The sequence below is a fragment of the Leptosomus discolor genome, chromosome 9 (assembly GCF_034619465.1).
Source record: "Leptosomus discolor isolate bLepDis1 chromosome 9, bLepDis1.hap2, whole genome shotgun sequence".
NCBI lineage: Eukaryota > Metazoa > Chordata > Aves > Leptosomiformes > Leptosomidae > Leptosomus > Leptosomus discolor.
The window spans coordinates 28,273,814-28,297,213 of record NC_141399.1 but is presented as its reverse complement, the minus strand read 5'-3'; the positions used below and the strand labels follow the sequence as shown (position 1 = coordinate 28,297,213).

General features: G+C 43.1%; 1 protein-coding gene across 1 annotated transcript in view; it reads right to left on the bottom strand.

The window, feature by feature from the left end:
- Positions 1–941: 941 nt before the first annotated feature.
- Positions 942–23,400, bottom strand: part of HTR2C (5-hydroxytryptamine receptor 2C) — a 45,773-nt gene continuing 23,314 nt past the window's right edge. The window contains exons 2-3 of the mRNA XM_086469826.1: positions 14,925–15,125; positions 942–1,814 (exon numbers count right to left, since the gene is read on the bottom strand). Of these exons, the coding sequence (XP_086325952.1) occupies positions 982–1,814; positions 14,925–15,125 (1,034 nt within the window). The 3' untranslated portion in view covers positions 942–981. The remainder of the gene's footprint in view (positions 1,815–14,924; positions 15,126–23,400) is intronic.

The window sequence follows — 23,400 nt, the reverse complement described above, 5'->3', positions numbered from 1 at the left end:
GCTAAGGAATAAATAGATGTGAGGACCAAGAAGACAAGAGCTCTTATAAAGACAGAGAGCTTTGTCTCCAGGTCAGCCAAAGACCCTGGTCATCTGAGCAATGTGTGAAGGCAGTGCCATCCACACTGAGCACAGCTGGCTCCATCCCAGAGCTGAAGATTATCTATAAGACCAAAGGAGGGGTTTTTATAAATCTGAGGCCATCCATTTATAAAATGGTTGAAATAGATATTTGGGGGTTGCTCTGTTGCTCATGCTTCTTCTCCAAGTGTGCAAGTGATCCCAGCCAGGATCGCAAAACCACACTAGAACTGTATTCCCCACCTTCCTTAGGGGAGACAGAGCCTCCTGCGGAATAGAAAAAAATAGCAGGATTGGAGAGGGAGTTTTAACAGAGGGCCCTTGAAGTGCAAGGTTGCCACAGCAAGCCACTACCCATAACAGGTCATGTCTGGCCAGGTGCCTGCACAGCCGCTACGCTTTCGTGGTGTCTCTCTGCCAGGTTTCTGTAGAGTCTTTACACGGCACAAATAGGGGTGAGGATTTAAAGTATATATTTACTGTCAACTTGAAAAAGAAAGTTATACTGACCAAGTCTAATAGCATGTATTTGATTTATAACTATTAACGTGCCATTCTGGACTCCAGCAAATGCCACCTGAGATAAATATTCAGCATTTTTGTTCATGCACTGGAAGAAGAATTCAAACATTTTGTCCATGACATATGCAAAGTAACTAATAGTTCTGATCTAGAATTAACAGTAAATATAGAACCTTAAACTTCACTGCAGTATATTAATATATATGATTTTAGGTACTCTACTGGAAAGACAACTCTTCTTTTTCTTTTTTTTTTTTTTTAAAAAAAAAGCTTTGTTCAGAATGCAGTATTTACATTGTCCTTTGACCAACACTTACATTTTTACACAATATATTTTGGCTACAGACACACCGTAGCAAAAGGCTGTGTGAGCCACCTTTACACACAGCTCACTCTTTCGCTTACAACATTACAGCTGTTTATGGAGACCTCTGAAGTCCCTGGTTGCATTTCAAGGCCCTCCTCAGCTTCGTCTAGTTCCATGCTATTGAGTTCATTGCCATTTCGATAACTAGTTAAAGTCAGATCTTTCCCATATAAAGCTGTTGAAGCAACATTCAGACACTGATTCTGCCGCAGTCCTGATTTTTTACTCGTCTTGTATTGGCAACGGATGTAATTGGAAAAAGCCCTGCGGTACGTTTTATTGAAGAGTGTGTATACAAGGGGATTAACCCCAGAGCAAACGTACCCCACCCAAACAAACACATCAAGGAGCTCACTCAAGAGGTCTTTATCGCAGGCTTCCTTGCAAAGGACAGACATGACATTAGTGATGAAAAATGGGCACCACATGATGAGGAACAAAAAGAAGACAATGCCCAGGACCTTGGAGGCTCTTCGCTCATTGTTGATGGACTGCATTGTTCCTTTCCGAAAAAGCACTGCCTCCTTATTTACAGGAGAGTTCAAGTGGGATGCCCCCTCGTGATTGTGAAGCATTGAAACGTTCTCTGTGTTGTTTTCCTTCTTGAGGCAGTTTACGCTGCTCCTCCTCTGCTTGGGCACCTCTCCACACATGAACACTGTTGCCTGTCTCTGCAGCACCTGGACGGTCAGGCAATATGTGATCACCATGATGATGAGAGGGATGAAGAATGCCATGAAGGATCCAATGAGGACGAAGTTCTCATCATTGAGGACACAGGTGCCATTTACAAACACTCTGGAGTCATCCTGCAGACCAATGACTGGAATGGGCATAGATATCCCTAGAAGGACAACACGAAAAAAAAAACTGTTACCTGGATGGATGAGGCTGCAAAGAGGTAGCAGAGATGATGCAGGTACTGCATGAATTCAGCCCGCTGCCTAAAGGTGTTCGAAAGAGAAGTTACTACTCCCAGATGGAAGGGAAAACCTCGTGTAACAACACTTCTGGGAGCACAGTTCCAGGGCATGAACACCCTCCACTGGGAGCAACTGCAGCTTTGTTGTGCTCCACCGCTGACAGTGAATGCAGCATAACTCCTTTATCAAGTTCTTTTTCTAGTACTAATTGTGATTTCTGGGTGTAGAAAAGGCAGTCATTACCCTGCTATATTTCAGCTGGTCACTCCACACCTGGCAGTTTGGGGAGGTTTAAAGTCACTGATATGGGGGAGATAGTAGCAAATTTTAAGGAGGAAGATTATCACAATGCAAAAGAATTACAGCTATGAAGATTTAGAAGCAAGTTTCTTAAAAGACATTAAAATAACACTGGTAGAAAAGTGGCTGCTTTTGCCATGGCATCATGGACACATGGAAGAAATGCTCCTGGCTTTCTGGGTCCTTATCGACTCTCTCGGTGCCAGCAGACAGTGGTCTCCGCAAGCTCTGCCTGCCAAGGCATTTCATCCACAAGCGATGTGAAACTGAGAAGTACCACAGAGGCAGTCTTGTTTGAATTCTTAGAGAAGGCAATTACACAGCCAAATGAAAAGGCTGCAGCACACTTCTGTCTGCTTTCTATCCCTCTGTCTTGAATACAGGGCTAAAAACTGGAACAACAGGCAATGTGAGAGTAGAAAAGGTGTAACTAAAATGGTAATCAGATTGACATGATGGTCTGAAATCAGAACCCCAGCTGGCAGCAATTTACTGTGGGGAGAGAAAGAAGAGAGAATACAGGACTCATGCCAGAGTACTGGATCTCACTTGAGTATTTTTCATGTGTACTGAGATCCAAACTTTGTCCCTTGATCTGTGGAGCTCAGTCCCACACCAGGACAGACCTGAAACCTTCCAGAGAAATCTGTCTAGATACAGCCAAAACCAACAAAAACCACAACATATTTTGGAATACCACAACCTATGTGAATGTGTGAACATGAAAAAGATATGGTGGGCCAGATCTCGTTAGACCATCATGGGCTCATCTAGCCCTGTCTCATGTCTTTGGCAGGTACTATAAGTTCAGGGCCATGGTATAAAATAAGGCAGCTGTCAGCATTACATCTTAGAAAATTCCACAGCAAGAAGTTGCATCCACACCTTGTTTTTAAAATAACCTTTGAGAGACCTATTTTCCATGAATTTTTGATCTCATTTATAACTCCACAATACTCAGTGGCACTCAGTTCCACAACATGTCTGTGAACATGTATTTCTTGCTCATTTTAAATTTGCTGCCTGATAATTTCCTTTGACTCCCCTCAGTTCCTCTACTGTGACAAACTGAATAATCACTCTCTGGTCACCTTTTCCACCTGCTCAGTGATTTTATCATCCCTACTGTCTGACATCTCCTTTGAAGAATGCTCTTCTATTTACTCTCTCCTTGTGCCAAACTCATTTTATGCCATTGAGTACGTTTCTCCATTTCTTTTCAAATTCCTCTCTGTCCTTTTAAAGAAAGGAAGAAAACTGCACATCCCAGCAGTTAGAGAGCAGCAGAATGTCTTTTGTTCTCCCCTTCCTACCCTCTGGCCACACAGCTGTCCATGAGCATTCACTCCACCAACATGTCTGTGGGACTGGCCATGCCCTTCCTTAGCTCCTTCACCCGAGAAATAAATGCTGAGGCCACTGTTGGGTCTGGATTTCTCTTTTTGGGTTGCTGTGAACTGCACAGGTCCTGGAACTAATCCTGTGGGATTCCGAATTTCTAAACAGAAAGAGTAACATGCTAAAGAGATTAACCAGGGCATTCTTCCCATTCTAGCTAAGTGTTTTCCAGGATTCTGGAAAATACATCTGCAATTTGTCATTATCATAAAATTACCATTTGCCAGTAATCTAGTGAAGGAATTTCTTCTGAAAAGTAATGATTATGAATACCATCTGTGACTACAGCATGTGATTCCTTAGCCCAAGTGATAGTTCCAGGATTCAGTCTTCTTTCCTTCTACATGTTAATGTTCATCAGCTTATCCTTGGCAAGGCAGTTGCCTCCTTTCTGATATATTAACCCCTGTTACCTTGCCTGTGCCCAATCCCTGTGACTGCAATAACCTTCATCTCATCAAGCCTTCGACTCTTTATCATTAAAGATATCTTTCTAATGCCTTGGCTCCATCAAACCACAGACATTCAGGAAGTGGTGGAAGATGGACAAAGCAGTTTTTACAGAAAGAATAAATCTGAATTAGATTAATGGCATTATGCTGGGATTATATTTGCATGGGTAATTTTATGCTTTAGAGCCCTCTATAATAACACATGCCCGTTGAAATAAAACTCCAAAATGAATAAAGGTTATTCATGAAGTACTCAACATCGAATTTAATGTCATTGCTTTAGCCGAGGGAAATGAAATGAGGTTTCAGGATGTCTTCATGGTCACAGACATAAAGTATATTTGGGAAGAATAACCTAGTTCTGGGATATGACCAATATACCAACCAAGGGCACCGATGGCAGACTGGAACTCTACATGAGCATGAGATACCTTAGCATTGATGACAAGGAATGAGAAGGTAGCTGCTGTAATGGAAAGTGTCCCTCACCTCTCTCATAACAAAGTGGGATTTCAAACTGAGAAAGTACAGAAGAGAGGTCTTTGTTTGCTCTTTCCTCCAATGCAGGCAAATCCCATCGTTAACAGCAGAAGGAAGAAAGATGCCCTCGGAGGTCCTGCCAACACACATTCATTCAGCTGCCAGCTAGCCTACAGCTCTGCTGAATGGGCAGCATTACCCTCATCTCAAACACCTTTTTCTGACTCGCACTTGTCCTTTGTAACGCATTCTTTAATACAAGATTTATCACTGATCCACCCCACAATCCAGCCCTAAAGGGAACTAAGTCGGTTAAACAACTTGGGCAACAGAGACTAATTCTACTGTACAATTTCTACTGCCACAATCCCAAATGCACAAATACCTGCTTGCAGACACAGCTCATACCCTGGCCCTGATTTCAATAGGGTTACCCTGATCAGTACATACTGTGCTTACCACTAAGCACTCAAATGGTGCCTGGACATGGTTAAACATGAATGCCTGCCTTGAGTTCAGCTGTTTGAACAAGCGTGGAGAAGGCATTCAACTCCACTTGACTCAAGCAACCCACAGTACTAACACTACGGTTGTAACTGTCCATAATTTAAGAAATAAGGTCAGTTGATCAGAAAAAGCCAAACTCACTACACCAGCACAAGGATGGTGAGTGCTAAATCAAGGAAGAGGCTCCAAAGCCTACTGCTGTCCAGTCTTACTGCTGTTCAGCTTCCTGAGCCCCAGCACAGAGCATTTCATGAGCTTTTGCCTCACACCCGGGCTGACACAGTCTTCGTTAACAAATGTCAGGCTGAGGTCTCCATCCTTGGAGGCATTTTCCAGTTGTGTCAAATAACCCGTTCTAACTAAGGCGGCAGCGAATTCCCAAAGAGAGGTGGCGCTGTTCCAAAAACTTGCAAGCTAAAAGTTTTGCAAGCTTTTTTTACATATCATACTTTGCTCTTCAGAGCAAACTTGGTCCTGCTTGATGTTTCAGCAGTGCCTAAGGCAACTGGTTTTGCCCCAAAAAGAAGAGACAACCAGCCACCAACAGCCAGCAAGCCACGAACCAGGTCCCTGCTAGACTCAACACGGGGAGTTCTGTGCACCCTTCTGGCAGATGGCAGATTGAGCAGGACATTCCTTTTCACCACAGCAGTTCACAGGGTAGAAGATGAATGTGATTTATTTCTCTTCTCCCTGCCTTTAGCTTCTGTCTGATAGAGCAGCAGGAAGCAAGGCAGAGAGAGATCCTCCAGATTACAAATCCAATTACAGTTGTCCTAACTGATTCTTGTCAGCTTTAAAGATGTTATTAAGACAGCAGAACAGTTCACCAAATGGGGCTGAGATGATGCTGTGGACACAGAGTAACAGATGCTCTTTACAGATTCTCAATTAATAAAACAAACCCCAAATGTCTACAAATACAGCTTTGTAAAACATTTACTAGCTTGCTCCAGAGAAAAAGCTGCCCAAATTGACATTCACAGCATTTAGACTTAAACAAAAAACAACGATGTTTTTGTGTTTAATATCTTGTTTTCTTCTAAGAAAGCCCACAAGACTGATAGAGATTACTGGAAACATGGAGTCTTTGATGGTTTCCACTAAGAAAGGAAGTAATTTCCATTCTTTCTCACAGTATTCTTACACAAGATGACATCTCATTTCCTTCAGGAACAACCTCACTAAAGAAAACAGGCCTGCATATGGCTTCACTCTGTCTTTCCATGTGTGGGATTCTCAGGGCTGAACACCAGAGGGGTTACATTTTGCTACAGGTACATGAACTTGGGAATGCCATGGCCCACCTCTCCTGGTGTCAGCACTGGATTCAAAGCCTGCTATGGTCCATGGCAAGGACTTTGCTGATGCAGGTGGGCTTTGGACCTCACTACCATTGTCCTGACATTTACACACAATTGAAAAAAAAACAAACCAGCAGAGAGAAAAGCTGTGTGCCAAACAAGCCTGTGGCTGCCACAGAAGCAGTCTACGCTTCAAAACCAAGAACACTGCTGTTCATACTAAACACTGCGTGTTTAAACACGTATCTTGTACCTCATATTTATTATTATGCAAAATAAACATGGGTTACAACTTTAAGAGACATTCTCCTGAATGTTAGCAGCTTCTGTGACTATGCATTAGCATTGAAGTCTGTTAGAGGAAATAGGAAGTGACGCCCATACCCATCTCAGAAAAGGGAAAAGAAAGCTAAAACAAATCTACTTGGTTTCTTAAAAGAAGTATCTCACAAAGGTGCCTGCACATTTGTCTAATAATAACTAACAGACAGCGAGAAGTAAACCCCAACAGACAGTAGCCTCCTGACTAACATTGTGAAAAAAAGGCACCACTGTCAGGAAGCAAAGCTCTTCAGACAAATTGAAGAACGTGGGTCTTTTGAAGTGTTCAAAACCACAAGAATTCCAATTATTCCCCATATGCTAGCAGACTAATTGCAGTGCATTTCATGTGCTAATAGAGAAACAATGCACTTTCAGGGCTGGATTAGGTCTAGTTTTATCTAACTGTTCTAATAAAACAACAGTGCCAGCTTTGTATTCGTTTAAAGTCAAAGATAAAAGGGGTCTGAACTTTGAAGGATCTCCCTGCCTGCAATGAGCACAACTGCAAACAGATCAATGTAATTACCGACCGCACCTCAACAAGCTGCTGACCTTTACTTAAACCTTGCGAGAGCACTGAGCAACTCAAGCCTAGGTGGAAAACCAGCAAACAACAGTAAAAGACAGAAGTAGTAAATTATTTTTCCACCTGCCCTTCTATTTTGCTAAATCACTTCTCTTAGTTTGCTCAGCTACGTTTTTCCAATGGTGCATTTGAACAAACTGGGATGGGGCTACTGCTCCTGCTTGCAGCATACCTCCTACCAGGGCTGGGCTTCTCCAAAAAATCAGAGTGATGCCTGAACTGATGCTAAGTAGCAGTAATCTCAGACAGGAGAAACAAGCATCTCCCTTGCCCCTTGGGAATGGATGTGGTGGGATGGTCAATCCATCTTCTGTGCAAAACCCTTCACAGAATCACAGAATCACAGAATGGTAGACGCTGAAAGGGACCTCTGGAGATCATCTAATCCAACCCCCCTGCCAGAGCAGGATCGCCTAGAGCAGGATCACCTAGAGCAGGTTGCACAAGACAATGTCCAGGCGGGTTTTGAATATCTCCAGGGACGGAGACTCCACAACCTCTCTGGGCAGCCTGTTTCAGTGCTCTGCCACCCTCAAAGTAAAGAAGTTCCTCCTCATGTTTAGATGGAACTTCCTATGTTCAAGTTTGTGTCCCTTACCTTTTGTCCTGTCACTAGGCACCACTGGAAAAAGACTGTCCCCATCCTCCTGACACCCACCCTTTAAGTATTTATAAGCATTGATAAGATCCACCCTCAGTCTTCGCTTCTCTATTCTAAAAATGCCCAAGTCCCTCAGCCTCTCTGTGTAAGAGAGATGTTCTAGCCCTCTAAACATCTTTGTAGCCCTTTGCTGCACCCTCTGCAGTAGTTCTCTGTCATTCTTGAATCGAGAAGCCCAGAACTGGACACAGCACTCCAGATGGGGCCTCACCAGGGCAGAGTAGAGGGGAACGATAACCTCCTGAGGCCTGTTAGACACACTCTTCTTGATGTACCCCAGGGTGCCGTTGGCTTTCTTGGCCACAAGGGCACATTACAGGCTCATGGTCAACTTGCTGTCTACCAGAACTCCCAGGCCCTTCTCTGCAGAGCTGCTCTCCAGCAGGTCAGCCCCCAGCCTGTACTGGTGCATGGGGTTATTCGTCCCCAGGTGCAGGACCCTACACTTGCCCTTATTGAACCTCATTGGGTTCCTCTCTGCCCAGCTCTCCAGCCTGTCCAGGTCTTGCTGAATGGCAGCACAGCCTTCTGTGTGTCAGCCTCTCCTCCCAGTTTTGTGTCATCAGAAAACCTTGCTGAATGTGCACTCTGTCCCTTCCTCCAGGTTGTTGATGAATATATTGAACAGGACTGGACCTAGTACTGACCCCTGGGGAACACCTCTTGTTATGGACCTCCAACTAGACTCTGTGCCACTGATCACAACCCTCTGAGCTCTATCTTTCAGCCAGTTTCCAGTCCACCCCACTGTCCATTCATCTAACCCACACTTCCTAATCTTGCCTATGATGATGTTGTGGGAGATGGTGTCGAAAACCTTGCTGAAGTCAAGGTAGGCAACGTCCACTGCTCTCCCTTCACCTACCCAATCCAATCATGCCCTTGTAGAAGGCTATCAGGTTGGTCAGACATGACTTCCCCTTGGTGAACCCATGTTGACTACTTCTGATAACCTTCTTTTCCTCCACATGTTTTGAGATGACCCCCAGAATGAGCTGCTACAACATCTTTTCAGGGATGGAGGTAAGGCTGACTGGCCTGTAGCTTCCTGGGTCATCCTTCTTGCCCTTTTTGAAGATTGGAGTGACACTGGCTTTCCTCCAGTCTTCAGGAACCTCTCCTGTTCTCCAGGACCTTTCAAAGATGATGGAGAGTGGCTTAGCAATGACTTCTGCCACCTCCCTCAGCACTCATGGGTGCATCCCATCAGGACCCATGGACTTGTGGATATCCAATTTAATTGCTCTCTAACTTGATCTTCCTCAGCCAAGGGAAAGCCTTCCTTCCTCCAGACTTTGTTACCTCCAAAGTTTGGGACTCCTGAGGGCTGGCCTCAGTAGTAAAGACTGAAGCAAAGAAGGCATTCAGTAACTCTGCATTCTCTGCATCCTCCACCACCATGACACCTGTCTCATTCAACTGTTGGCCCACATTTTCTCTCATTTTCCTTTTGCCTCCAATATACTCGAAGAAACCCTTCCTGTTGACCTTGATGTCCCTTGCCAGGTTTAACTCCAAGGAGGCCTTGGCTTTCCTTGTTTCATCCCTGCATACTCTGATAACATTCTTGTAATCTTCCCAAGTGGTCAGTCTCTTCTTCCATTTGAGCTTTTTTGGAAGCTCCCTGGTCAACCAAGCAAGTCTCCTGCTTCCCTTGTCTGATTTCTTGCTCATAGGGATACACTGATCCTGAGCTTGGAGGAAGTGGTACTTGAATATCAACCAGCTCTCTTGAGCCCCTCTACCTTCCAGAGCCTTGGCCCATGGGATTTCTCTAAGCAGTTTCTTGAAGAGGTCAAAGCTAGCCTTCCTGAAGTAAAAGTTTGCAGTCCTACTTGTTTTGTGCCTATTACCCATGATCCTGAACTCTATCTTCTCATGATCACTACAGCCAAGGCTGCTGCCAACCTTAATGTCCTCCACCAGTCCCTCTTTGTCAGTACTAAGTCCAGTAGCACACCTCTTCCTTGTTGTCTCCTCCACCACCTGAGTCAAAAAGTTATCATCGATACACTTGGAGGAACCTCCTGGACTCCCTGTGGCCTTCCCAGCATATATCAGGGTGACTGAAGTCCCCCATGAGAATCCTAATCAGGAGAGAAACTAATGCTACCCTCTCTTAGGCTTTACTAATGTGCAACGATTTCTCTCAGCAATAGTATTACAGTCCTTCTACCAAAGCAGTGCTTGTAGTCAGGAGTTTTTATGCTTTTCCAGGAGGTGAAGGGTGCCTGTCTAATCTTTGCTTTGCCAGCAATAGTTGTCATAACACTGCTTCCTTGTCTCCAAGTGATGAGCCACAAACAGAACCAGACTGCTTGGGGGAAAGGTTTGAGCAAAATCCTGGTAACATGTTTTGACCTTCCATTTGTTGTCTTCTCCATTAGCAGTGTTTTTGCCATTTTTTTCCGTGAAATGTGTCCAAAGGTTTGTTTGCTAACCAGGGCCTCAAGCCTTCAAAGAAAATCATGGGTGTGTGCTCCCATCACAAAGCACCATCTCTCAGGAGTGACTACTGCCCAACACAGAACAGAGCGTGCTCAGGAGCAAACAAGTCTCATCAGAAAGCACACCATAGGAACAAACAAATGCCTTGCTGAGAACTGATCCCAGACACACACCTACAGGCAGAAATGCAAACCAAAACACTAAACATGCTCTAAAACCACGACCTGAGAAAGGCTACATTAATTACTCCAGTCCACCTTTACCTCCATCCACAACCTGCTCTTAGCCTGTAAGGAGACTACAGTTCCTTTTAATATCAGTGGTGCTATTCCAAGCACGTTCCTCAAACTGAGTATCATTTCCCACTGGGGTTATCCCCAGCGAGATAGCAGAAGGCTTAACTGATACCTGGAGGCTCTTTAAGGACATCATTAGGTCAACTCGGATGCATTGGGCTGCTCAGCCTGTGTGAGAAAGGAACATGCAGGGCAGAAACAAAAAGCTGTTAGACATAAGGTAACTTAATCTGAGATGAGCAATTACTGATCCTTGCAGCACACGTCTTTCATACGTCTATAAATAGATCTCCTCAATAAAACAATGAAGTAGTATGAAAGTTAAATGGGGATGTAAAATTCCTTTTTAAAGTTGAATGGTTTATTGGCAAACCCAAGATACCTACCTGAAATCAAAATTATAATATCATTAGTGAGTCAGAGAGAGAATGAAAAGAAAAAAGTCCAATTTTGACACAACACATATCATGGTATTACCATAGTTCAACCTTTTTTTGTTACTTATTATGTTTTCAAACAAACATTCAAAAAAAGACACGTGGGGCCTGCTTATGGCACTGATAAAAAGAGCAGAATTTAACGGATGGCCTTATCTCAATCACTTATCAAGTAACTTGAATTTACACTATTACTAAGGGTGTAAAACTGTGAGCTGGGAAATTGGTAGCATGTGTAAATTTAGCACTCTCTAGTAAATGACCAATCTTGAACTTTCTGGGAAGCAGAGGAAAACCCCTTTTGTGCTAGCAGGCACACAGTTGGGCCATGAGGAGCTTAAGAAATAAAATGTCTGTCTTATTTTCATATCAGAAGCAATGTGTGTGCACCCTTCCACATCACTGAAGTTCTTTCATTCACATTTCCAGAGTGATATTTTTTTTACATTAATATAACACAGTTAACACTTTCTCCTGTATCATACAGTGTGCATCTAGAGTTTGACTAGATCCTCATCACTCTTGCTGAGAGCTGCATGGAAATCTCTCTGGGCCAGGGTGGTCCAAGGCCACTTTTCCTCAGAGCAGGGTACAGGGAGTCCAGTGGGATGGTTAAGTCCACTTGCAACTGTGCAAAGTCTGAGATTTCTGTTGCCTACGTTTCTATTTTCATCCTCAGCACAGTGCTATCTATCACAAAACTCATTGTTACAAGCTGAGTGCTTCACAGCACCCGCTTTTTCTCTAACTGAACACAGAAAGTCTTGCTCAGGTTACATTTGCTAAAACACTGGACAATTGGTTGTGATGTACTTTAATCCGGAACAAAGAGGACTTTGGAAAAGACCCATTCATAAAGCAATTGTCAACAGACAGGAGGACTCTGTTATGTTCCCCTGCTTAAAAACCTAATCATAGGTTTAGGCTCATGCAACCTGCCAAATTCATAGCTCAATGAGCAAAGAACCTCTATTATATATTTTGCTGTCAGCATTAATACTTTAGGGAAATAGAATAATAAAGCTACTAAATTAAGATAAATTACATGCTTTTTGCTTCCTATTTTAAATTCAGGAACTGAATTCAGGATTTGGTACATGGGATGCATTTAAAAGTTTCTTCTGTCCAGCTGAAGCAGGATTTAGGAAATGCAAACTGACCAGCCTGCTTTGAATTTGATACTTAATCATGTACAGAAATGCACAAATTCTTTTGTGATACTTAGTACTGAACCTACTTCATCCTCTTGAAAATTGCACAGGATTTCACCAGGCCTTTTCAAGGGACAAGTAGGTAAAAGCCAGAAGACAGCAACAAAACACTTTGGGTGAGTTCTCTTTCATTCAATGTTCAGTTTATTCCTGTGTCTGTCACATTTATAAATTAATTTATAAAGTAAGGATAGTTATGCTAAAACAAGCTAGATATATACCAAGAGTACTTTTCTTTCTCCATTTAATGCAAGCCTCAGTAAAAGGGTAAGCCCTATTGCATGCACTGGGGAGGGTGGAAACCCAACAGCACTTCAGTGCCCTGAACAGACTCTCTGGGGAGTATTGATTCTACCTATATCTTCAAAAAAAGTCATGCAAGCAAAGACTCCCCTGAGCCAGCCGCATCTGCATCAAAGAGAACAAACAAAACATAAACAAAGCCCAGACATGATGTACACCCTCTCAGCTATGATTCCAGCAAAGGAGGGCACACAGGTACATCTGTAATGCATCTCCCTTCCCAGCCTGGGGAGGGAAGTGCTACTGGGGGCAGTCCCACAAGGCATTGTGCACTGCAGACGTCCCACTGAGTGACTGCTCACAGCTTCTTCCTAAAGACTTTTGGATGCTGGGGAATGAATGCAGCACCCTTTGCCTTATTGAGGGCTGATGAGCCACATGCCTGCAAAAGAAAAGCACCATTCCATCTCCTTTCCAAGCTGTTTCTTTTAGTGTTCATTATTTCACCTGTTTCACATCCTACTATAAATGCAGACTTGTTAAACATCACCTGAGAAAGCTGTGCAGGGGTGATGTGTTTGCACTCTACAGCACAGAGTCACTGGTTTGGGTGCTTTTTTTCTTAGGGCACAGTATAACCCGTAATGTTCTATTTTCCATTGTCCTGAGCCTATTCCCCATCCAGTCACTCCAGGAAGAGGTAGGCCTGTGGCTGTTTGGTCATGCCCCAGATTTGGTTCCTAGTCTGCTTACACAGTGAACCATGCATGAAGTACTTACTGCCTTACTTTATTCCTTGGACCCATAGTCCAAACTATGACTTAGGCCTCAAGGCACTTGTGTAGGCAGCCACATTCAGCACTAGTCAAAATTTCTAAGGATACGTCTGCAACATGAAGGCAGCACAGGCAAAAATCTGCAAGTTACCTCCAGAAATGGAAGTAGAACAGTCTTATTGCCCAGGTTTTGCAATGTGCTACTTAACGCTGCTGACAGAGTACACGGCTCTGTTAGGGGTTTATACTGGCTGCTCCCTCTGCATTACAGTGCAACAGAGTCTGCACCGACTCTGAACTGCCTATGCAAATCAAGCCCAGGCATCCTGCATGTGAAGTTGTTCTTCAGGAGGACTGCTTATGCACTGAATTCAGCAGCTTGCTTTTCTATGTCAAACAGGCAGCACAGAGCGTTTAAAATAATAATTAAAAAAAAAAAAATCTTACAGGAACTGATTAAACTCAATCCAATTTCGCTGTGGATTGTATCACCTAGAGGAACCATAACAGGCCTGTGGCACATGGCAATTTGTTTCTAACAGATATTTGTGTTATATTGATGAAGAAGGAATGTACATTTCCCCTATATTTTTTCTTTTTTTTTTTTCAATAGCCTTTTTCCACGGCAAGCTTCTTCAAAAGTGGCCCCTGCAGCACCCAGACATCCAATATCCCATTCCACTTCTAAAGCAGGCAAAGCCCAAGAGAAGTTCAACCACCTGAAACATGCTTTTCCTTACAGTACAGCGCTGAAAGTGACAACCATTTTACAAAAGAAAATTTAAACATTAAATCTTTTTAAGACTGCATTTTATTCAAGCAAAAAAGGCAATACAGCAGAGGGAAGTGTCCATACAATTCTTCTGACCCTGTCCCAAATGTCTTTTTTATAAAGCACATTGAAATAATTCCCCAAAACCTGTTTTTCTTCACATAATTCCTGATACTACAGTCATCTTGCTATCATTTTGCCTTTTCTTCCTTATTTTACCGCTGCTTTATTTATCATCTTTTATCAAAGTGATACAGAAGTGTAATCTTTTATGTCTACTCCTCATTCACTATGACTTCAAAGTTGCTAGCTCAGTATTAGCAGCCATCCAGCTGTAGTAGAGTATAATACAGGCTATAAAGCCTGCGCAAGAGCAGTAAAAACCTCGCTGTTAGCCTGCCTTTATTTCTGCACTGCTTCACTTAAACTACTACCACAATTTGAGCAAGTTTAACTGCAGCAACTGCAGTGTAGACATGTCATTTGTACTGGCTGGGTTTTCCTTCCAGGGTCTTTGCTAATGCTATTTTCTGCTTTGTTTACACAGCAGTTTTATAGCACCATTTGTCTGTGTTACTATAGTTATCGGCATATTGATATGTACACAGCAGCAGTGCTTCAGCATTGAGAGTAGTGGTATTCTGAAAAATGACTGCTTATTTTGGTTACTGACCAACTGCAATGAAAGATTTCTATTTCCCAGCAATCATTTATTATACTCAGGCATGCAAGCCAGGTAAATTAATTTGAGTATCCTCTTAAAAAATCCTAAGTGAAAATTGGAGTAACACTATTATTCATTAAGACACAGTAAGATCATGAGCTGCATTGCTTACCTATGGATATGGTCCAAACTGCAGCAATTTTCATAATAGCCTTGGTGCGGGAATTGAAGCGGCTGTGCTCAATGGGATTGCGTATTGCTACATACCGATCAAGAGAGATGGCACAGAGATGCATAATAGATGCGGTTGAAAAGAGCACATCTAGGGAAATCCATATAGGGCACAACTGTTTAGGCAAAGGCCAAGCATAATCTGAAACACAGAGAGAAAAGAAATGAAAGGAAAAAAGAAAAGGAAGTAATTTGGGAAGCTAGGCCATCATTTCTGAGAAACTGTTGGGATATTTTAACCCTACAATACCAGTAAGTGGCATGTGCATGAGGAGTGGGCAAAGAAACCTCTCGCGGGGCCCCTCTCTGGGCAGTCCCTGGCTCTGGATGCTCTATAAACCTGTAGCCAGTTCCCATACCTGTTTTCCATGACCAGTAGCTAAAGGCAAAGGAACATTAATTTGGCAGTGCCTCCAAGTGACCATTCTAACTCTCTGTTCCTCTGGAACAGAATTCTCATTCTTTTCCTCTCTCTTAACCTTTCTTCCATATCTTTACAAAATCAAATACTACATTCATTTATAATTGGCTCATCACATACTTTTCATGGATTGCATAGCACTATGTGGCATTAACTTCACTCAGATCCTTTCTAAAGCTCTCTTGATACATATTTCTCAGTTTCTGTCTGCTGAGGAGGAAGGTAGCAGACAGTTTTTCTACACAGTCTAACAACTCACTAAATGACACTACTTCACCTTAAATATTCTCCCCAGGCAATGTGCCTTCATAACAGAGGAATACTTGCCTCTTTACAGAGCAGCTGGGATTGAGTGGTTGAAATTTGAAAACTGTTTTGAAGGTGGAGAGAGCTGAGTATTATTCTTTACAGAAACAAGTATGCCAGCAAACCGAACAGACTAGATAGCTACATCTGACAGCAGCTGGCATGGAGCTAATTTGGGTGCCTGCATTTATTAATCAGTTTACCCAGTGCTGAAGTACAGCTTGAGAATAAAAGTGGCCCAGAAAGATCCTCAAGGGGCAGTGGTATTTAAATTAAAGCTCAGAGAAAATTGATTTGTAACTGATACTCCCATGTTAATGCCCAGAATGGATTGTGTGAGATCAGTAACGTGTCCTGTTGAGCTCTGGGCTTCTAACACACTTATCAAAACAAATCAACAGTATCTATAGCAGCTGAAAACATGACAGACTTCATAATAGTTGAATAATGAGAAATTCTTGTATTTTCATTTGGAACATGGGTATATAAAGCAATCTTGAAGTTTATCCCAAGGATCAGAAACATCAAGCTGCAGAATCAATGTTTTATTAAGAACGATGCAGCTCCGTCCTACTGATTTCAAATGGAAAGGGAGAAATATTAGCCTCAGAAAGCATACTTTGAAACAAATTACCCAGCCAAGAGAGACTCAGGATACCTTACGTGCAAAAACCCAAGATGAACTGAACCAGAGCAAATTATTAGGAACTGTGCCAGCAAAGCCCAGGAACCCTTCACAAAGAGCACATCAGAACAAGATGGACACATTAACTCATTTTACCAGTGGGAAACCCACAGAAGAAGTGCTAACTAACTCAGGAAACCCACACAACAAGACCTCAGCTCTGGGAATATAAACATTTTATTTCAGCAAGTTTGTACTATCCCTGCTAGGTGGACTGTAAGTGGACTGAAATTCAAAGCACCAAGCATTTAAGAGGTCCTTGTCAAAGGAAACTAAGTAAAGCACTTCGTGGGTGGAGTATCTTTAAAAGGCACCTCCACTGTACAAATGAATTGAACTTGGTTAAATTACGACTCAGCCCCTTTGTGAAGCTACGATCAAATTCTGCACCTCCTGCTCTCATTCACACTTTGCAATAGCTTAGGATGTCATTGACATCAACCTGCAATTGAGCTCAGAGCTCCAGCTAAGCACACCTCCGATTTGCTCGGTTTTTAATGATGCCTCAGTGAATGCTCCAGGGAAAAACAAGTCTGATCGTCAAGCGGTACATGTGCTCTCTGTACAGCCCCAGGCTTTTGCTGCCAGTGCAGGCTAAAACACATTCAGTCATGCTTTATCCCTCGCTACTTCTCCCTCTGAGTTGCTAGAGCCACCTTTCTGATACAGGCTGAATTGAGCTATGAGCACAAGGCCTGGAGAAAAGCACCAGGGAGTGTGCCCCAACAGGTGAAGTGGTCCTTGTGAATATACATGGGTCAATCGTGACTGTGCAGAAGCCTCTGCTCAGGGGAATGGTGATGGTGATGGCTGCTCCCCTCATCAGGCAGATGGCCAGGAAATCTCCAGTGTCTCCAGAAAGGGACTCCAGGCCTCCAGGCTCCCTGTGCGTGGGAGCATCTCCAATCTGATCTGTGGTGCTGCAGTGGGTACAATCTGATTCTTGACATTTGCTAGACCTGGAAGAGGTTTCTACAGCAACCACCTTTTCAGCATTGTTGAATGATGAACAGCCTCACTTACTTCCTCCTTTGAGCTACCCGAACACTTCCCGTGACTGATTCCCCCTGGAACAACTTCTGCTATTGATGTGAACTAGGCAACAACATTACAACCAAAAAATCAGCAGAAGCAAAAGCAACAGTAAACATTCATACCCACGGTGTCAGGTTAGGAGGTGTCTCCTGCAGTCAGCCCTGGCACTACAGGAACCACAGCCACCAACAGATCAAAGTAATGCTGCCCAGAATTACTGCCTGGGCAAACTGTCAGGGATGTCTTTGAGGATAAAAGTGGTATGAGAGCCCTCCTAATCCTTTTAGTCTTTACTGTCCCAAGGCACTCTGTTATGCTTCTAGCTGAAAAGGCAGTATGAGGAGACATTTTACTTTCTCAGAAAGTTTCCTGGAATGATCTGCGATAATAAAACATCACTCTGGAAATCTGTAGAATGGCAGCTAGTAACGCATGACTATACCTTGATAGGAAGGGCATAGTATATATCCTATCTCAAAATGCAGTTACTTTTAAGTAAGCATGGTGTGTGTATTTGAAAAACACCTACACAGCCTACAAAGCCCAGTAATTTGTAAAATAGAAAAAAAATTATTCTAATTTTGCTTCAAATAAACCTACAAAACCAGGAAATGTGCCCTATGACTGTGCCAAGATGCAAAGAAACAAGGATTAAAAAACCAATTCTGTTAACGATGTTATACCTTCAAAACAATCTTATCCTCAGAAACACTCTATCTGCAGAAAGTAAAATTTCTCTAGTTTGTTCTATTTTCTCTCATTTCACACACAAAGAACAGCAATTACCATATATTTAGAAGTGAGATGACTGAGTGAATTCTTGGACCCCACCACTTAGTAATTGCATTTCCAGTGAAAAGCATGCATCTCAGTCCAAATTTGGCTCCAGAAATGCAACAGTACTAAACACTTGGGTAAGCAAAACCCAAATTCTTTGTAAGCAGCTCTGATATCCGTACCTTGAATTAATCTGTGCCCTTAAAATCAGTCACATATTTAGTGCACTGGCTGGTAGACCAGATGGTAGCATGCTGAAGGGAATCAGAGAAATCCAGCAGGTAAGAACAAAAGGTGGTATTTCTTTACCCAATGTATAATCAAACTGCAGAATTTTTTGCCTCCAGACATTTTGTGGGTGCTAGAAGTTTACACTGGGCAAATTCGTAGAGAAAAGCATATAGAAGACTATTACAATGATATCACTTTTAGATCAGTGTCGGCTCTGATCCGGATAAAAACACCGTGTATGAGATCCTGGAAGGAAACTTCTGCAGAATGCCTGTGTATATCTCTTCAGCCTAACACTGAATAGCATCTCATGGAACCTGAGATGCTGTCATTCTTGGTGGGAAACATGGTCAAACACTCATATTTAAGCAGGAGTCATGGTCCATAGGTGGGATTTCATCTCCTGTGCTGGGATGAAAAAGCAAACCACAATTCCTGTGTCACCGAGCAGCTGAGATGGGCACAAACTGTTGGCAGCAAAATACAGAAACTCAAAAGTATTTTGGCAAAGTCATAGACCATCTCTGTGTGTAGCTAATTTGCTGTCAGATGAGAATTCCCTTAATATTTTTGTGCTTTCCATCAAGAAAGATGGCAACAATGACATTTAATCACTTTTGTCAGAGGTTTTATGCATATGGGTAAAAAGTGTTGTGTAACATTGTTATTATGGTCATTGTGCTGTTAACTGCATGAGAGTCAGAATTACTAGCCACTGCAGAGAAGGTGACTGAATAATCCAAAACACAGCAAACAGAAGCAAAATTAATTATGTTGCATAGTAAAACAGAATTACTCCAGATTGTAGGTAAATGGCTGAAAAAGAAAAAGCGTGAGAATCTGTGGCTGAAAAGAAACTGTGGGAAACTCCAACAGAATAGTTGGAGGCTGTTACAAAACCCCTTGCTTCTCCCTAAAGCCTCAACCAAGATCTCATTGAGTTTTACTCAGCTTTTAGTGCTAAGCTGGAGTAGACAGGAGTTGTGTGTACACATACAGACAAACACATCTCACACTACAAATAGACTGGCTCAACTATATTTACATTTTAAAAAATGACTATTGCTTGTACATATTTACTACTTCTATAGTGTAATCTGCCCCAGGATACCTCCTGGGAATATGCAGTGTAATATTCAGGATGAATCTCGAACAATAGTGACAAAACACCTGCTTACACCACAATAAAGCTAAGAGTTATGTAAAATTCATCCCTGTAGCTTCAGAAATTTTTCATGGCAAACTCACAGTAATCTGCAGCAATCATTTCTTTTCCAACCACGAACAGGAATTTGGAAAAGGCTTCAGAACACATTTGTTGGGTTTAGTCAGTGCTTTGTATCTGTCAGGATGGATGAAAGGGTAAAAACCACTCTTCAAAATCCACAAGAAAAATAAGGGCATGTTTTCTCTTTTAGGCTTATGATGATATATATACACACACACACATACATGTACACATATATATAATGTATAACACATATGCATATACATAGAAAAGTAACAAGATCTAAGAGGTGCAGAATAAGAACTAGAGATGCTTACCTGTTCTTATATACCCTCTTTTAACATTGTTCATTGAGTTGGCCAAAAACTAAGATACATGTAATATTTCTCCTTTTGAGGTTCTGATATTTACCGTATTTACATCTTGCTTTAACTACTAGTAGGCCTTGAATGAATCGAACTAAAAGTGGTAGGAAATCATTATGTTTGAGTTAATCTTAAGCCCCAAACAAAGCACAATTTCCCGGAAGTTAACATGGCAACACAGCATGTGCTTGAAGCACCTTTTGATCACCCTCTAGCTGCCATGGATCTGTTCCAGGCCATACACTGATCTACTGCTCTGACCCTCAGAAAGGTCAATGACAAAAATCCAGGAGATGCCTCACGTAATTCCCTGAGAAATGGGGATACAGCCTTTCAAAATTAGAAGAGTGCAGTATTCAGTAATGGCATTTGCTCAGGTTTCCTTGCTGTAAATCGGAGCAGCATGCAGATGATGGGAAACAACAACCCAGAAGATGTACCCAAAAGCAGTCACTTTCTGACAGATTTTGCAGCTTTTGAAGATTCTTTCACACCATTAACGTATTGCAACTGTGAAGCATCTTCCACTAACCAGACTTACCAGTATTCCCTTTAAAGTTTCATAGCTGCCACAGGGTTTATGAAAATAGAAAGTAATTACATACAGTCTTAAAATTACTGCATTGCATTATTCCTAAGGGAATGAAAGAATTTAAATGATTCTCTTGTCTCTCTCATGTAGGAATTCTTTCGTAGTCTGAAATTCCACATAAATAAGTGTAAACCTATGTTATCTATTTTTTGCTAGTTTCCTTCCTTCAGATTTACACAGAGAAATGACTCAGAGACATCCATGTCACCCTAAGAGTCACACAACCAAGAGCATTGAAAATCTCCATCATGCCTGAGAAGTATAGAATGTCTTGCTTGACCCACTGCAGTCCTCAGTGGTTACCAACACGTCCATAAAAGGGATCATGCACGTGCAGCCAAGATTCCTGGCTAGAGGAACAGCTGGACTCATGGGCAGCACTGCCAATGCTTCTGATTTTATCATCAATGGAGTTGAATTTAATGTTTCTCTGACATATTGAACTCCTGGGAGCTGGGTTACATGAGAAATTGAGTTTACCTTTAAGTTCCTAGCCTGCATTTTTCTAGAGGAAAAAAAAAAAGGCTGTCTTAAAGCTATCTGGATCCCTTAAATAGCACATATTCTAGCACAGCCAAGCACAGGGACATAAACTACACACAAAGAACAAAGATGCCTTTTAGGAGAAGGACTGTATTCTTGCATGCTGCAAATACAAAAAGGCTTGAGGGTCCCAATAGATGCTTGGCAGAGGATGGGCTGCCAGGTGATATGGTGGCTAAAAGGATGGAAGCGACCACCAAATAAGAAAGGGAGGGTGACACTATGTCCAGACACAGAGTTGGTGAGACAACTGCTGGCACCCTGCGTTTGACTTGAACCTCTGTGCCTAGAAGATGCTGTTTTGCCATAGTGGAACACTGCACAAAGGATTTACTTGAGTCTGTGCCACCATTCCTGACCTTCGGTTTTCCTCTGAGCTATTAGTTTTTCACCTCACGGAGCCAACGGCATGGCACAAGTGGCTCTGGAGCAGGGAGCCACAAGGCAATGGGCACAGAACAGTGTAGTCTCCTTTGGAAACCACCCACCATTGAAGGAAACCCAGGCAGAGCTGGATGTGCCTCCAAAGGTCTTTTAGTTTTTGTCTCACAAGTTATAACGATTAATTGATGTGACTGTATTTTATTGCAAATTAAACAATTGCACCCATTAGGATGTTTTGAGAATTTTAAATGACCATGTCAGATTTTGCTTTCTATCCCTGTGGTGTCTGGCGGGGTTTTGGTAGCGGGGGAGGGGGCTACAGAGGTGGCTCCTGTAAGAGGCTTCAAGAAGCCCCCCTGGCTCCGATTTCCGACCTGCTTCTGGGCAAGGCCAGGCCAATGTCGCCTCTGCAAATAGCTATTTAAGAGTGAAAGAACCTGTGGATTGTCGGCTTTTGTTTTGTCTGTGTTGGTGACTGGGTGAGAGAAGGGGGATGGGAGAGGGACAGCCCTGCGGACACCCAGGTCACGAGGAAGAAGAGGGAGGCTGTGCTGGAGCAGAGGTTCCCCTGCAGCCTGTGGTGGGGTGGCGGCTGAGCCCCTGCAGCCCCTGGAGCCCAGCGGTGGCCCAGAGGTCGCCCTGCAGCCCGCAGAGGGCCCTGGGCCGGAGGGGCAGGGACCGGGCCCGAAGCAGCCATGACTCCGAGGCAGCCCGTGCTGGAGCCGCCTGTCGGTGGGAGGGCGGCAGCCCCGGGAGGGACCCACGCTGGGGGGTTCTGGGGAGCTGCGGCCCCGCAGGAAGGACTCGCGTTGGGGCATTTGGTGGAGGAATGTCTGCTGTGAGAGGGACCCCGCGGTGGGGCAGGGGAGGGCTGCCAGGGCCCCTCTCCCTGAGGGGGAAGGAGCAGTGGAGACATCTTGTGCCAGATGGACTGTGACCCCCATTCCCTGTCCCCTGCACTGCTGGGGGCAACGAGGTAGCAGAGCTGAGCCTGGGAAGTCCAGAGGGGGAGGTGTGTTGTTTTTAAGACCTGGTTGTGTACCTCGTTATCCTTGATGATGGTGATTGATTGTATTAAATGTATGTTGTTATCCCCAAGTTAAGTGTGTCTCTTCCCCATGACCATAACTGGTGAGTGAGCCCTCCCTGTCCTTTGTCTCAACCCTCAAGTCTTTTGGTTGTATTTTCTCCTCCCATCCCTCAGGGGACGGGGTCAGGGTGAGCGAGTGGCTGCTTGGGGCTTTTGTTGCTGGCTGGGTAGGCTCAAATCACGACAATCCTGTATGGCAATGACTTGCAGTCTTGACAGGACTTGTGAGAAAGAAGCAAATTTAAAGCCAGAATGGAGGTAATTATCTGATCTAGGGAAAAGGTCGCTTGAATATCATTTAAGTAATATTTTAAATGCAAGGAGCCACCTTTATCACATACTATACTGAAAACAACCCTGCTAATAAAATGCGGTGTTTCCTAAGAAGAAAACATAGAGAACACTGTTGTCATCCCAAAGGCAGCGTTTCTTCTCTTTGGGAAATATTAAATTATTCTGGTGCGGTCTGTCATTCCATGAATCCATATGTCATGTTCAACTTTTAATTTTTTGGCGGAGGCTAAAACTATGTTTGAAGCAGGGAAAAAATTTCTGGGCTTAATAATGTTCTTTGCTCACAGTTTAAGCATCTGTAGCTGCATCTGGAATTTTTACACTAAGTGATACAGATAGTTAACGGGGCAATGGTACAATTAATTGAATTGTAACACCAGCTTCGCATGAAGGGGTCCTTACAGCATTTTAAATCCTACAGAGGTATGATCTCTTCACAGAATTCTGAGATAGAAGTTCTTCATAA